Source organism: Oryzias latipes, chromosome 2, assembly GCF_002234675.1.
Source record: "Oryzias latipes chromosome 2, ASM223467v1".
NCBI lineage: Eukaryota > Metazoa > Chordata > Actinopteri > Beloniformes > Adrianichthyidae > Oryzias > Oryzias latipes.
Window position 1 is genome coordinate 19,040,529 of NC_019860.2, and position 12,075 is coordinate 19,052,603.

Consider the following 12,075-nt stretch of genomic DNA (forward strand, 5'->3'; position numbering starts at 1 on the left):
ATATCCAAGAAAAAAAGCTAAATGGAGTTTAATGCTATTTATATATTTCATCACATGATAATTAACTTTTAAAGTGTTTTCAATCTTCTTTATTTCCTAAGTTATTTCCACAGTTCACTATTAAAAGTAGATGTAGATGAGGATTTAAAAAAAAGAAAATCTGAAATAAGTGAAAAAATACATAGCAGTAGACATGTATCTGTAGATTCTCATTTATTCCGGTTAACTTGCCATTTTTAATTAAACCCTCTTCAAACAGGTCATTTAATTTGAATCATAGAGCAGTTTCTATAAGTTTGTGTAAAATATGTTATTTTGTAATGGTCACCTCTAATTAACGGCAGCAATCTGTTGCTAACATCAGGATACTGCTTTAGTTCACCAACTGTGATACTCCAACTGATGTGGGCAGCAAATGGAAACCATGGCAACCAGAGGACATATGCTAATGTCTTCTTCTGTTATTTTTCAGAGGCAGCAGGCGGATGTGAAGTTGATGTGAAGTTGATCCTAAAATTTGTGTCATGGTCGAACACTATGGAGACCCATGACAGGATTAGGGAGGAGGGAGGCAGCTGACGGCGGACCCGTGACAGTGCCCCCCCCCTCAACGACCGCCTCCAGGCGGTCCAGGGCGGCGATCCGGACGAGCCCGATAAAAGTCATCGATGAGGGTACGGTCCAGAATAAGGGAGCGGGAGATCCATGAGCGCTCCTCCGGACCGTAACCCTCCCAGTCCACCAAGAACTGATACCCACGGCCCCGGCAGCGAACATCCAGCACCCTACTGGCTGTAAAAGCAGGAGCACCGTCGATGACCCGGGCGGGTGGTGGGGAAGTGGACGGTGGGCACAACGGGCTTTCCTGAAAGGGCTTGAGTTGAGAGACATGGAAAGCGGGGTGTACCTTTAGGGCTGCCGGAAGCTTAAGGCGCACGCAGGTGGGGTTAATAATCTTCTCGACCGTGTAGGGACCGATGAACCGGGGGGCCAGTTTGCGGGAGGTGGCTTGAAGAGGTATATCATGGGAGGAAAGCCATACTTTCTGTCCCGGCTGGTGGGTCGGACCCTTCACTCTGCTGCGGTTAGCAATCCGGCAGTTGCTCTCCCTAGTGCGCAGGAGAGCGGCCCTGGCCTGCTGCCAGACGCGCTGAACCCTCTGGAGGTGGTGCTGAATGGAGGGCACGGCCAGGTCTAACTCCTGAGAGGGGAAAAGAGGGGGAGAGTAGCCCAATGAAACCTCAAAAGGGGACATACCAGTGGCTGATGAGGGATGATTGTTGTGGGCATACTCTATCCAGACCAGAAACGAGGACCAGTTGGCCGGATTTTGAGCGGCCAGACAGCGCAGCGCAGCCTCGAGTTCCTGGTTGGCGCGCTCCGCCTGTCTGTTAGACTGGGGGTGATGTCCAGAAGATAAACTGACCGTGGCCCCTAGAGCAGAACAAAAGGCTCTCCAGACCTGCGACACAAATTGAGGGCCACGGTCCGAAACAATGTCACTGGGAATGCCGTGGTGGCGGAATACGTTCTGGACCATGATATCGGCCATCTCTGTGGCTGTGGGTAGCTTGGGAAGAGGAATAAACTGAGCAGATTTAGAAAAACGGTCGATGACGGTGAGTATTACTGTGTTACCTTGTGAGGGGGGCAGACCAGTGACAAAGTCCATGGCGAGATGGGACCAAGGACGTTGAGGAACAGGCAGAGGATGGAGCAGACCGGCAGGAGGAGAGTGCGTGGACTTGGAACGTGCACAGACTTCGCAGGCGGTGACGAACTCCCTGACATCGCGCTCCATGGTGGGCCAGAAAAACCTCCTTCGGAGGAGTTTTAGAGTCCTTTGAATGCCCCCATGACAGGAAATGCAAGAGGTGTGCCCCCAGACCAAAACCGCAGAACGAAGCGAGGAGGGAACATAAAGGGTGTTGGCAGGAGCTGGAGGGTGATCGGGTTCTTCATTTTGGGCCTGTAGGACCCGGGTCTCAATGTCCCACGTGAGTTGACCAATAATACATGTGGGGAAATAATGGGAGAGGGTTCCTGACTGTCACTGATGCTGGAGAGACGTGAAAGTGCATCAGGTTTTATATTTCTGCTGCCAGGCCTATAAGTAATAACGAAGGAAAAACGGTCGAAAAAAAGGCACCAACGGGCCTGACGCAAATTTAAACGTTTGGCGGATCGAAGGTAAGCTAAGTTCTTATGATCCGTCCAAAAGATAAATTGTTGATCCGCACCCTCAAGCCAGTGGCGCCACTCCTCTAACGCGAGTTTTATAGCCAGAAGCTCTCGGTTACCCACGTCGTAATTACGCTCTGCAGCGGAGAGTTTGCGAGAGAAGAAGGCACAAGGTTTTAATTTGCCAGTCTCGCTCTCACGCTGGGAGAGAACCGCCCCGACCCCAGAGTCAGAGGCGTCAACCTCGACTATGAACTGGCGAAGAGGGTCGGGCTGAATGAGGATGGGAGCCGAGGTGAATAAGGCCTTGAGCTTGTCGAAAGCAGCCTGAGCCTCCTGAGTCCAAATAAAGGGGGAATTGATCGAAGTGAGTTTAGTGAGAGGGGCAGCAATGCTGCTGTAATTCCGGATAAACCGGCGGTAAAAATTGGCGAAACCGAGGAAACGTTGGAGCTGTTTTCTGGACTCAGGCGGTTCCCAATTAGCTACGGCAGAGACTTTAGCAGGATCAGGGCGGATGTTACCTGCCTCTATTATAAACCCGAGGAAAGAGATGGTGGAAACATGGAATTCACATTTTTCAGCTTTAACAAAAAGCTGGTTCTCGAGTAAACGCTCGAGTACCTGCCGGACATGGTGGGTGTGTTGGGCCTGGTCACGGGAGTAAATGAGAATGTCGTCTAAGTATACAAAAACAAAACGGTTGAGAAAATCACGAAGCACATCATTTACAAGATGTTGAAAAATGGCGGGTGCGTTAGTGAGCCCGAAAGGCATTACCAAATATTCAAAGTGTCCGAGGGGGGTGTTAAACGCCGTCTTCCATTCATCCCCCTCCCTCATACGGACGAGATGATAGGCATTACGAAGGTCCAGTTTAGTAAAGACCCGAGCCTCTTGGACGGAGTCAAGGGCGGAACTGATTAGCGGGAGTGGATACTTATTTTTAACAGTGATCTGATTAAGCTCTCGAAAATCGATGCAGGGGCGTAAGGTTTTGTCTTTCTTTTGGACAAAAAAGAACCCAGCCCCGACAGGAGAGGAGGAGGGACGTATGTGTCCGGAAGCGAGAGCTTCGTGGATGTATTTTTCCATTGCCTGCTTCTCAGGTCCTGATAAATTAAACAGACGACCCTTGGGAAGAGTAGCCCCTTTTAGAAGTTCTATGGAGCAGTCGTAAGGTCTGTGAGGTGGTAAAGCGCCAGCCCTGGCCTTACTAAAAACAGTCTTAAGGTCGTGATAGCAGGATGGTACCTTGGAAAGGTCGATGACCTCCGGAGTAGGACAGTGACTTGTGGGAACTGAAGGAATGGCGGAGCGAAGGCAATTAGCCATACAGGCAGTACTCCAGTTGGTGATGTGCCGGTTAACCCAGTCAAACTGCGGGTTATGAGCGCACAGCCAGGGAAACCCTAGGATGACCGGAGATTGGGGGGATTGAGTGACATAAAACTGCATGAATTCATGATGGTTACCAGAAGTGATGAGTTGTACGGGCTTGGTGCGGTGGGTGATGTGAGTAAGGAGTTGGCCTCCTAGTCCAGCCGCCTTGACAGGATGTTCCAACGGTTCTGTAGGAAGATTGAGCTCAGAGACCAGATGATTATCAATAAAGCTCTGTTCAGAACCAGAATCAATGAGAGCCTTGCAAACATGGGTTCTTGAAAGGTTACATAGCTTGACAGGGATGTACAAAAAGGTATTCTCAGTGGTGAGAGGAGGGTGACCCGCCCGCGGCCTGTCGTCTAGCGGGGGGTCTTGGCGTTTAAACGTAAGGTACATTGGTGAACGAGATGGCCCGACTGACCACAGTAGAAACAGGTACCTTCGTCTCTACGTCTCTGCCACTCCTCAGGTGTAAGTTTGGAGTGTCCTATTTGCATAGGTTCCTCCGGGGGTCCTCTGACCTGTTCATGAGAAACGGGATGGAGAGATTCAGTGATTGATGTCGGAGGCAGGAGTTTGACCACCGTTTTCTTTTGATAATGGGGACGCTCAGCCTGGCGTTCTCGGAGGCGAACGTCAGACCGCAAGGCCGCGGTGACGAGCTCCTCAAAAGTCTTGGCTTGGGGCTGAGAACATAAGTGATCCTTGATGGAGTCATTGAGAGATTGGTAAAACACCCCCTTAAGAGCGATGTCCGGCCAACCTGCCTCCACCGCCAGGATGCGAAAGTCAATTAAATGGTCACTCACTGATCTGCTGCGTTGCCTGAGAGCTAGTAGTCGGCGAGTAGCTTCTTCCTCCTTGCGGGGCTGGTCGAACACCAGACGAAACTCATTTATGAAACGCTCGAATGGGACCTGGTGTATGGGATTGGCAGTAAGAAAAGCCTGCGCCCATTGGAGCGCCTTACCTCTAAGAGAGTTCACGATGAGGGTTATTTTGCAGTGATCGGCATGATAATGTCGTGGAGCCTGCTGGAAAATTAGCCGACATTGTAGGAGGAAACCCCCGCATGCTTCGACGTCACCATGGAAGACCTCGGGTTGAAGCCGGATGTTTTCGTTAGCTGCGTTAGCAATAGCGGGGCCCGGACTTCCGGTGGCGGAGAAGGAGGTGCTGGCTGCGGCGATGGAAGATTGTTGCCCGGTAAGGTCCATTAGGGCATGAGATATTCCATCCAGCCGACGGAAAAGATCCTGCTGGACGGTGGCCATCTGGTTCAGTGATTCAGCTTGGCGTCCCAGGGCAATCCCCTGCTGCCTGACTGCGAAGCGGAGTCCTTCCGGGTCAGCTGGGTCTGGGCTATGGCCAGTCCGTTCTGTCATGGTCGAACACTATGGAGACCCAGATGCTGGAACCCGGAAGAAACTCAGGAGACGAGGCAGAGTCAGAAGGTTTAATCTGAGAGGGGATGCGAGTCGTGGACGAGGAGGAACGTCAGGGAAGGCGTAGACAGCCTGTGACGAGGTGGAGCGCCGAGGATGGCGAGCACAGCTTGGAGCGAGTGGTGGAGCCGAGGACGGCGTAGACAGCCTGTGACGAGGTGGAGCGCCGAGGACGGCGAGCACAGCTTGGAGCGAGTGGTGGAGCCGAGAGCGGCGTAGACACCCTGTGACGAGGAAGAACCAGCGGCACCCGTGGAGGAGCGGACCTGAAGGCGTAGAACAAGGCAAGGGAAGTACGTGGCTTAACTTGGCAAAACTAGACTTAACTAGAGACCAGGCGTAGGCACCGGAGAGATTGTAACGGACTGGCGTAGTATGCTGGGATGGATCTCCTTAAGAAGGTCTGCTGGTGATGAGGTGATGAGGTGCAGCTGGTTCCAATGAGGATTAGGGAGGAGGGAGGCAGTTGACGGCGGACCCGTGACAATTTGATTTCAATTGTGGAAATACCAAGTGCCGCAGTTCCTCAACAGACCACCAGGGAAAGGTTTCAATAAAACCCAAATTCAAAAGAATGCAATTAGAACAAAAATAAGCTTATTTATGTTCTGGCTTAAATTTTTTTATCAATGTTGCATTGTTTTCATTTATTTTAATGTAATTTTTTTATTTGATTGTTCTGATTTATGAAAACTCAAACTTTTGCATTATTCTGTTCTTGCTTTTTTTTTTTTATCTCATCAGGCCTTCTTTCTATATTCAAAATGAAACATTATTCAAAAATGTAAGTAAAGAAATTAAAGGATAATTAGCTCATTGGCAAATTGTAAAGGAATAATGCTCCATTGTGACATTGTTTTCTCAGTTTGCTGCCAATTGTGCAACAGTTTGTACATCATTAACCAGACAAAGAAAGGGGCCCCTCATGTTTAATCTTTGTCTGAAGATGTGGTGCACTGGATTACACCAGGATTATACTCTCCATATGATGAATCACAATGTAGGGAGCCAATTTGCAAATGTCTGTTTTGTTCTTTAAGACCTTCAAGGATGTCCATGTGACTTAACCGTTTCCTTAAAAAATGTTTTTCTTAAGTTAAAAAACTACAACTTTACATTTCGTTTGGATTTTTGGAACAAAAATTGAACAGTAAATAGTAAAACTTAGTGTGATGACGCTGCTTTATACTCCAATCATCTTTTAATCTTTATCATAAGCGATCTCTAGTGGTCTTTTAATTCTGATTGTGCAGTTTTTAGCCCAAATCAAAAAAACCTGTGTCGTTTTTCTAGGACATAGTTTCTGCAGGGTGGCAGAGGCTCGTTAGAAATTGGCTTTTGAGTTGTCGAGGAGGAAGCAGCTATCTTACAGCCCCTCACACCCCCAACCTAACACTAGAGGTGTGACAAAAAATGGCGAGCAGTATTGAAGCCATCCAGCTGTACAGTTCTGAGCCAGATAACAGCACAGACGAGAAAAACAAAGACATCAACAAATTCACAACAATTTGTATAAAGACATGCAATTTTATGCCTTATTTTCTTAATATATGTCCTCCATCACTCCATTTTCATTGAAGTAGGTATTTAAACAAAGAAAAAATAACACTAAAAGAAACAGTTAAATAAAAGTTGAAAAGAAAACTACACTGTTTTAAAAGACTCAACAGTAAATTTAAAAATTGGAATTGTTAAATGCATGGCCAACATTCTTTTTTATTTTTTTTAATTAAGCATCATTACACATTTTAAATACAGAAATTACAGTTTAATTGGCAAATTGGAAAGAAAGAAACAATTGGATTTTAAATCCTCAACTGGAAAAGGGTTTTCAGAGTGACCCACCAATCTGGGTATTAGCAATGAAATGGGATATGATTTAAAGGGAAAAAAAAGCAACTACTTCATCTAGTGGTCTGGCTTTTTCGTTCCTTCACAAAGGGGGAGTTCTTCTCTGTCCTTCTTGTGTGCATCCCTCATCGGTCACAAACAATATCGACAAGGGCGGCGAGATGAAAATTAATTGAAACTAGCGTGAAACTCAGCAAAAGCCTCAAGCCGAGGGCCTGAAATGATCAAGACGACTCACCGAGTGACTCACACCCACGTCCCTGCAACGACTTTGATTTTATACAGTCAGTCACACGTCCCACTGCCAGATGAATTATATAAAAACAGAGGAGGGGGGTGTGTGCCCTGCAAGCAGCATTCATCAGTGAGCACTTATTATGCATGACCTGGGAGAAAAAGGAGTAAGCTGTCAAGCAGAGGGAGCGGTATCCACTGGAAACAACATGAGAAGGGGAAAAACAATATCAGCAAAAGGCTTGATTTTCTTAAGAATCAAAATGAAATCAATCTGAAATCAAGACTCTGAAGAGGATTGCAAGAACTTACTTTTGCAGACCTTCAGCTTAAAAAAAACCCACATTAGGAGAAGATGGCAAAAAAAGGCCTTATGATTAAGATGAAGTAGACAGATGCTGGAGCATGTTTAAGACTGAAGAATGGTGAGGAGTGAAATCTGAATTGGAATGAGTGTCAGCTTAATATTCTCCTGTTCCCTGCAAACGGCTGTAATTCATTCTGGAGCAGCGGAAAGGAAACATGAAAGCTTTTTTTTTTTTCTCCCCCTCCTTTGCTTCTCCTCATCAGCCGAAGCTTTCTCGTGCCTCCTCTCGATTTCCATCGCTCATCTTTCCCCTTTTGTCTCTCCCCTCTTGTCCCCATTCAATCCATTTTCATCCCTCCCAACACTCTCCCGGTTTCCTTTACAGCCGCTTTCATTTCAGCCCCATCTCTCAATCTTCCCCCTCCCGACCTCGATTCAGAGCTCTTCAACAAACTCCGCCTTACTTCCTCCACCTGTCTGTCATCTCTGCCTGTTTCTTACAGACTTCCTTTTAGGAAATGTTCTTTCATTGGTGGGTTTTGTACTTCTTTTCCTCCCTTTTTAGCTCAGTCTTCCTTTTGGAGGCACCTTCCAACTATTCAAGCAGGCCCTCTAGGTTGTTTTCCACCACCAACTGGACAGTCTAGCTCCTTCATGGGCAAAAAGAGGCAGATCTGACTTGTAAAAAAAGTATAGTCTCATTACAACTTTTCTAATTCATCTCAAGGTCGCTTCTGCAAAAAACTTCAAAAACCACCTTTTTTTTCCATCCTAAACTATGCAAACAAGCTGCAAGTGCTTTGGATTCATCCTCAAATGAATTCTTAATTCAGAGAAAGACCCAAACGCAGCAGAAATGTGTAGCATGGCTGTAAAAAAAAACAAAAAAACCCAAAGAAAACTCTCCGGGTGTATTATACAATGCACTAGGGTACTGTCACATTTGCTCGCAGCCTCTTTTCTTTTGCAGCACAGACACCACGAAAGTATTATTTGCACTTATGGAAGGTTGCCAATCAGCTTTGAGGAAATAATGTAACAGAAAATAACATGTTATCAATATATTAGTCAAGTTTGTTGGCAAAACTGTAAAGCTTCTTTAAAGTTCAGTACTTGAGGGGCTTAAATCTGTCTATTGCGCAGTTCCCCATGAACCCTTTTACATCAGAGAAACCATGGTAACGATGACGTTTTTTCCTATTTTTCTGTGACTCCAAAATGATCTCAGTGTTTGTGTTAAGCTGCAGAAACTTGCTTCACATCAATCAGTCAATGATCTGTTAGATGAATAAGATGTAAATCTGAGTGCCATTGTGGTAGGATACATTGTTTTAGTGTGTTAGCTACGCAAGTGGAAGTATGTTTAGCAATTTTGGATTTTGGAGTCTATAGTTTTAATAATTCAACTGTGCATTGCTTTGAAAAAAAAAAAGAATCTCTTGTTTTGAGGTTTTTCGTAAGATACATGGGGAAAAGCGGTAATTACTCCCAGAGGATAAATTTATGTGCCTGCAAGCAGGTTTATGCAACGCTCAAAGAGGTTAACATTAATTGCATTATAATACAAATCATAAATACTGCAAAATGCACAGGTAATATGAACTAATAAGAACCTATGCTGTACGGCAGACAATGTTCACAAATATGTCAAAATCCATTGAAGCAAGCCGTTTAGTAATGAGGAATTTAAGTAAAACTGTATTTTGAAATTTGCTCAGAGAAAAAAAACAAAGCTTTTTCACCAGCATTGGTACTCCCATCAATGCTGGGTTCCTAAACTGGCTCTCTGCCACAAAACCTTTGAGGAACCCCTGACGGAAATAAAAGACACCCCAAGATGGGATTGTGAATGGGTGGAAGCTAGCAGGAGAGAGTTTTAACAAAGGAACAATGGGAAGTGAGGGTAGGCTTACTCCCCGCTAACAGTCCCGCTCACAGCTCAGAGGTAAATGTCTGATGAACTACTGCTGCTTTAAACAAACTATGTCCTGGAAAACCACAGTTTTTTATTTATTTAATTTTGGCTAAAAACTGCATAATCATAAACAAAAGACCACTGGGAACGCTTTGAAAATAGATCAGAAGATAACCATAGTGGGACGTCCTGTGGGACGTTAACAGGTCCGTGACATGGCTTTGTCAAGATCCAGACCTGATTTTGAGCACACAGTTTTTATCATTTATCTTTTGAAGTGATACTAACAACTTACTAAATGTTCCTTAAGCAAGTTTCTGTTCTATGTATTATAAATAGTCGGAGGACAATAAGCTTCAGTTCCTTAAAAAAGTGAGACGGCACATCTCAAAGCCACCCAACTTGTAGAAAATCCCTTTTATGTGTACTATTGTTTCCAAACATGTAAGCTAGAGCCAAGACAAGATTCTGTAACAGCACCAAACAGCTACCAGTTCTCAGCAGAGGCTGGTAAATTTGCCTTTTGGAAAGTCAAACTGTGAAGAAAACACTAAAGATAATCTCCTGCAAACGCCTTGAGTCACAAATAAACCAAATCTATATTTAGCAGGAGAATTCTAATTCCAGGCACCGTCGTGATGTCAAATCATTGATTTCCTCTTCGTGTCTTTCAGAGCACACAAAGCTCCCAGAGCTATTGTTTGTTTTGCTCTCTTCATGGCTGACAAGAAGGAAAAAGATACAGAGGAAGGGTGAAGGGGATGATAAGACGCAATAAAAGATAGTTGTATAGAGTTCCACATGATATGGCCACACGCACAGCCTTTCAGGCTAATTACTTGTGACAGGGTGAGGGCCACTTCAACTGTGGTGCACCACTGGCAACATGTCCTATTTATGCTCTAAACACACACACACACATTCACACACTTAAAAAGGGACACATGTTTTCATTAAAAATGCACAAGCAAGCACAGCTGTGTGCATGAATGCACATATGCGTTCTTACAAACACGGGAAATGAGACAATACAGTTGGTTGTGTTGACACTGCAGTTCGTCCATTGTAGCGGGCAGGGCAGCGTTTTCACCGAACGGCACGGTTCAGTTCGGGTCAGAATGCTTCTATTTAAAATGAGTTGTATGCCAACCATGCAGCAGTAGCTTCTTGATGGGCCACGGAGGTTTTCAAAATAATATAGCATCAACATGACCTTATAAAAAGGATAATGTTCAATAATTTTGGTTCATAAAACAAACTTGTAATTGCAAATACGGGTAAGTCATGAATTACTGTTTAATCAACTGTTAGACCATCCCATCAATCCTCAGTCCAATCCTGGACTAAAGGAAGGATGCCAGAAAGTGGTGCATCTCCTTCAAAACATTCAAGCATCAGTTTTGATCCAGTCACAAAGGATTTAAAGATGGTCGTCTCCATAGACAAGGTGTTTGGTTAACATAAACATTGTCTTTTCAAAATTTTTCTCTGTTTTTGAGATGAGATGTGCCTCAAATTTGGTTGCTTTTGTGGTTTCTTGCAAGGACACCAGCCTTAAGGTACGTTCACACTGACCAACGTGCATCCGAGCAAAGATGCCGATCCGATCCTCGGATCAGAATCTTTAAAAGATTTTTAAGACCAAGTATAAAACCAGAGGTGACTGTTCTTTCCAGGCAATAGCCCCCAGACTCTGGAATGCCCTCCCTCTGTCCCTTCGTGAGGCCGACACCATCGATTCTTTTAAAAGTCAACTGAAGACACTTTTATTCATATAAGCTTTAAGCTGACTGGTTTCATTGTTATTTTTATTGTTATATTTTTATTCTAAGTTTTTTTTTTTTAATTTAGTTTTGCTTTACATCAGATTTAATTGATTGTTTTTCTGCTTTCACTGTATTGTATGTTTTTTATTGTTCAGCGCTTTGTGATTTTATCTGTGAAAGGCGCTATATAAATAAAGCTTACTTACTTACTTACTACTTCAACACACAAATAAGCGCATTTCGGGTTCCCACTTTCAAAAATTCCGCATTCACGTGTTGCTACGACTTTATGGGGCTTTATGTACAAAATGCATGGCTATTTAACATGTGTTAAAAAGTTAAACCAGGTTGAACTTTGACCAATCAGGGAGTCGGATTTATTAGTGATGTATGGATGGTGTCCCTTTTCATCAGGGAAGTGCCAACCAATTGAAGATTGACTATGGAGAAGAAATGAATAATTAGCCAGAGTTATATGTCACCAAGTTTTTCATATATCGAATAGAGCTGTGAAAGAAAAAGCCTCGAGCAAGATTACAGGGATCTGCCCCGTTTTGACATTTCACACAAAGCCTTTTCCAACTGTAAGTGGTAGACATGCACTAGTGGAGAGTAACAAAAGAACACGAAGAAGACGCCATCCCTGCTTGTCCAGTGTTCAGGAACATACCCGGTGGGAACATAGCATTGCAGCTGAGAACAATATTGTGGTAAAAAATGAATTCGTTGTGTGACGGTACTGCAGGTAGCCTTTGAAACACATCGTTTTAGATTCTGAGCCCTTTTTTTCTTGTGACTTTTAAACTAATTACTGACACGGATTTGGAATTTTCAAATAAAGTTAAACAATGCGGGAATTAACGACAATCCATTAATAATGAACCTCACCTGTAGCCATGGACACGTGCCATGCATTTAACATTGTTAAGCTCCAATCATATTTAGGATTTTTGTGGATTTATAGTATTTTCTCCTACATATTTTGTGCCA

The 12,075-nt window shown here is 44.4% G+C and overlaps 1 protein-coding gene across 1 annotated transcript; it reads right to left on the reverse strand.

Annotated features, from left to right (window-relative positions):
* Nucleotides 1-235: 235 nt before the first annotated feature.
* On the reverse strand, nucleotides 236-4,841 carry LOC111946461. Its single transcript, XM_023949822.1, has 5 exons — nucleotides 4,007-4,841; nucleotides 3,436-3,593; nucleotides 2,382-2,517; nucleotides 2,241-2,318; nucleotides 236-2,043 (listed from the first exon to the last, which is right to left on the reverse strand). Exons 1-5 carry the CDS (start codon nucleotides 4,839-4,841, stop codon nucleotides 608-610), a joined length of 2,643 nt encoding a protein of 880 aa, XP_023805590.1. The 3' UTR covers nucleotides 236-607.
* Between the last annotated feature and the right edge of the window lie 7,234 nt (nucleotides 4,842-12,075).

Excerpts from the sequence above, each read along its gene's own strand:
- LOC111946461 (XM_023949822.1), bottom strand. The coding sequence starts at position 4,841 with ATGGCCACCGTCCAGCAGGATCTTTTCCGTCGGCTGGATGGAATATCT. Across the intron at positions 3,594-4,006 it reads GCAGAGACGTAGAGACGAAG|GGTTTCCCTGGCTGTGCGCT; the intron begins GTACCTGTTTCT and ends CGGTCATCCTAG. Across the intron at positions 2,044-2,240 it reads GTGGCGCCACTGGCTTGAGG|GAACCCTCTCCCATTATTTC; the intron begins GTGCGGATCAAC and ends AGTGACAGTCAG.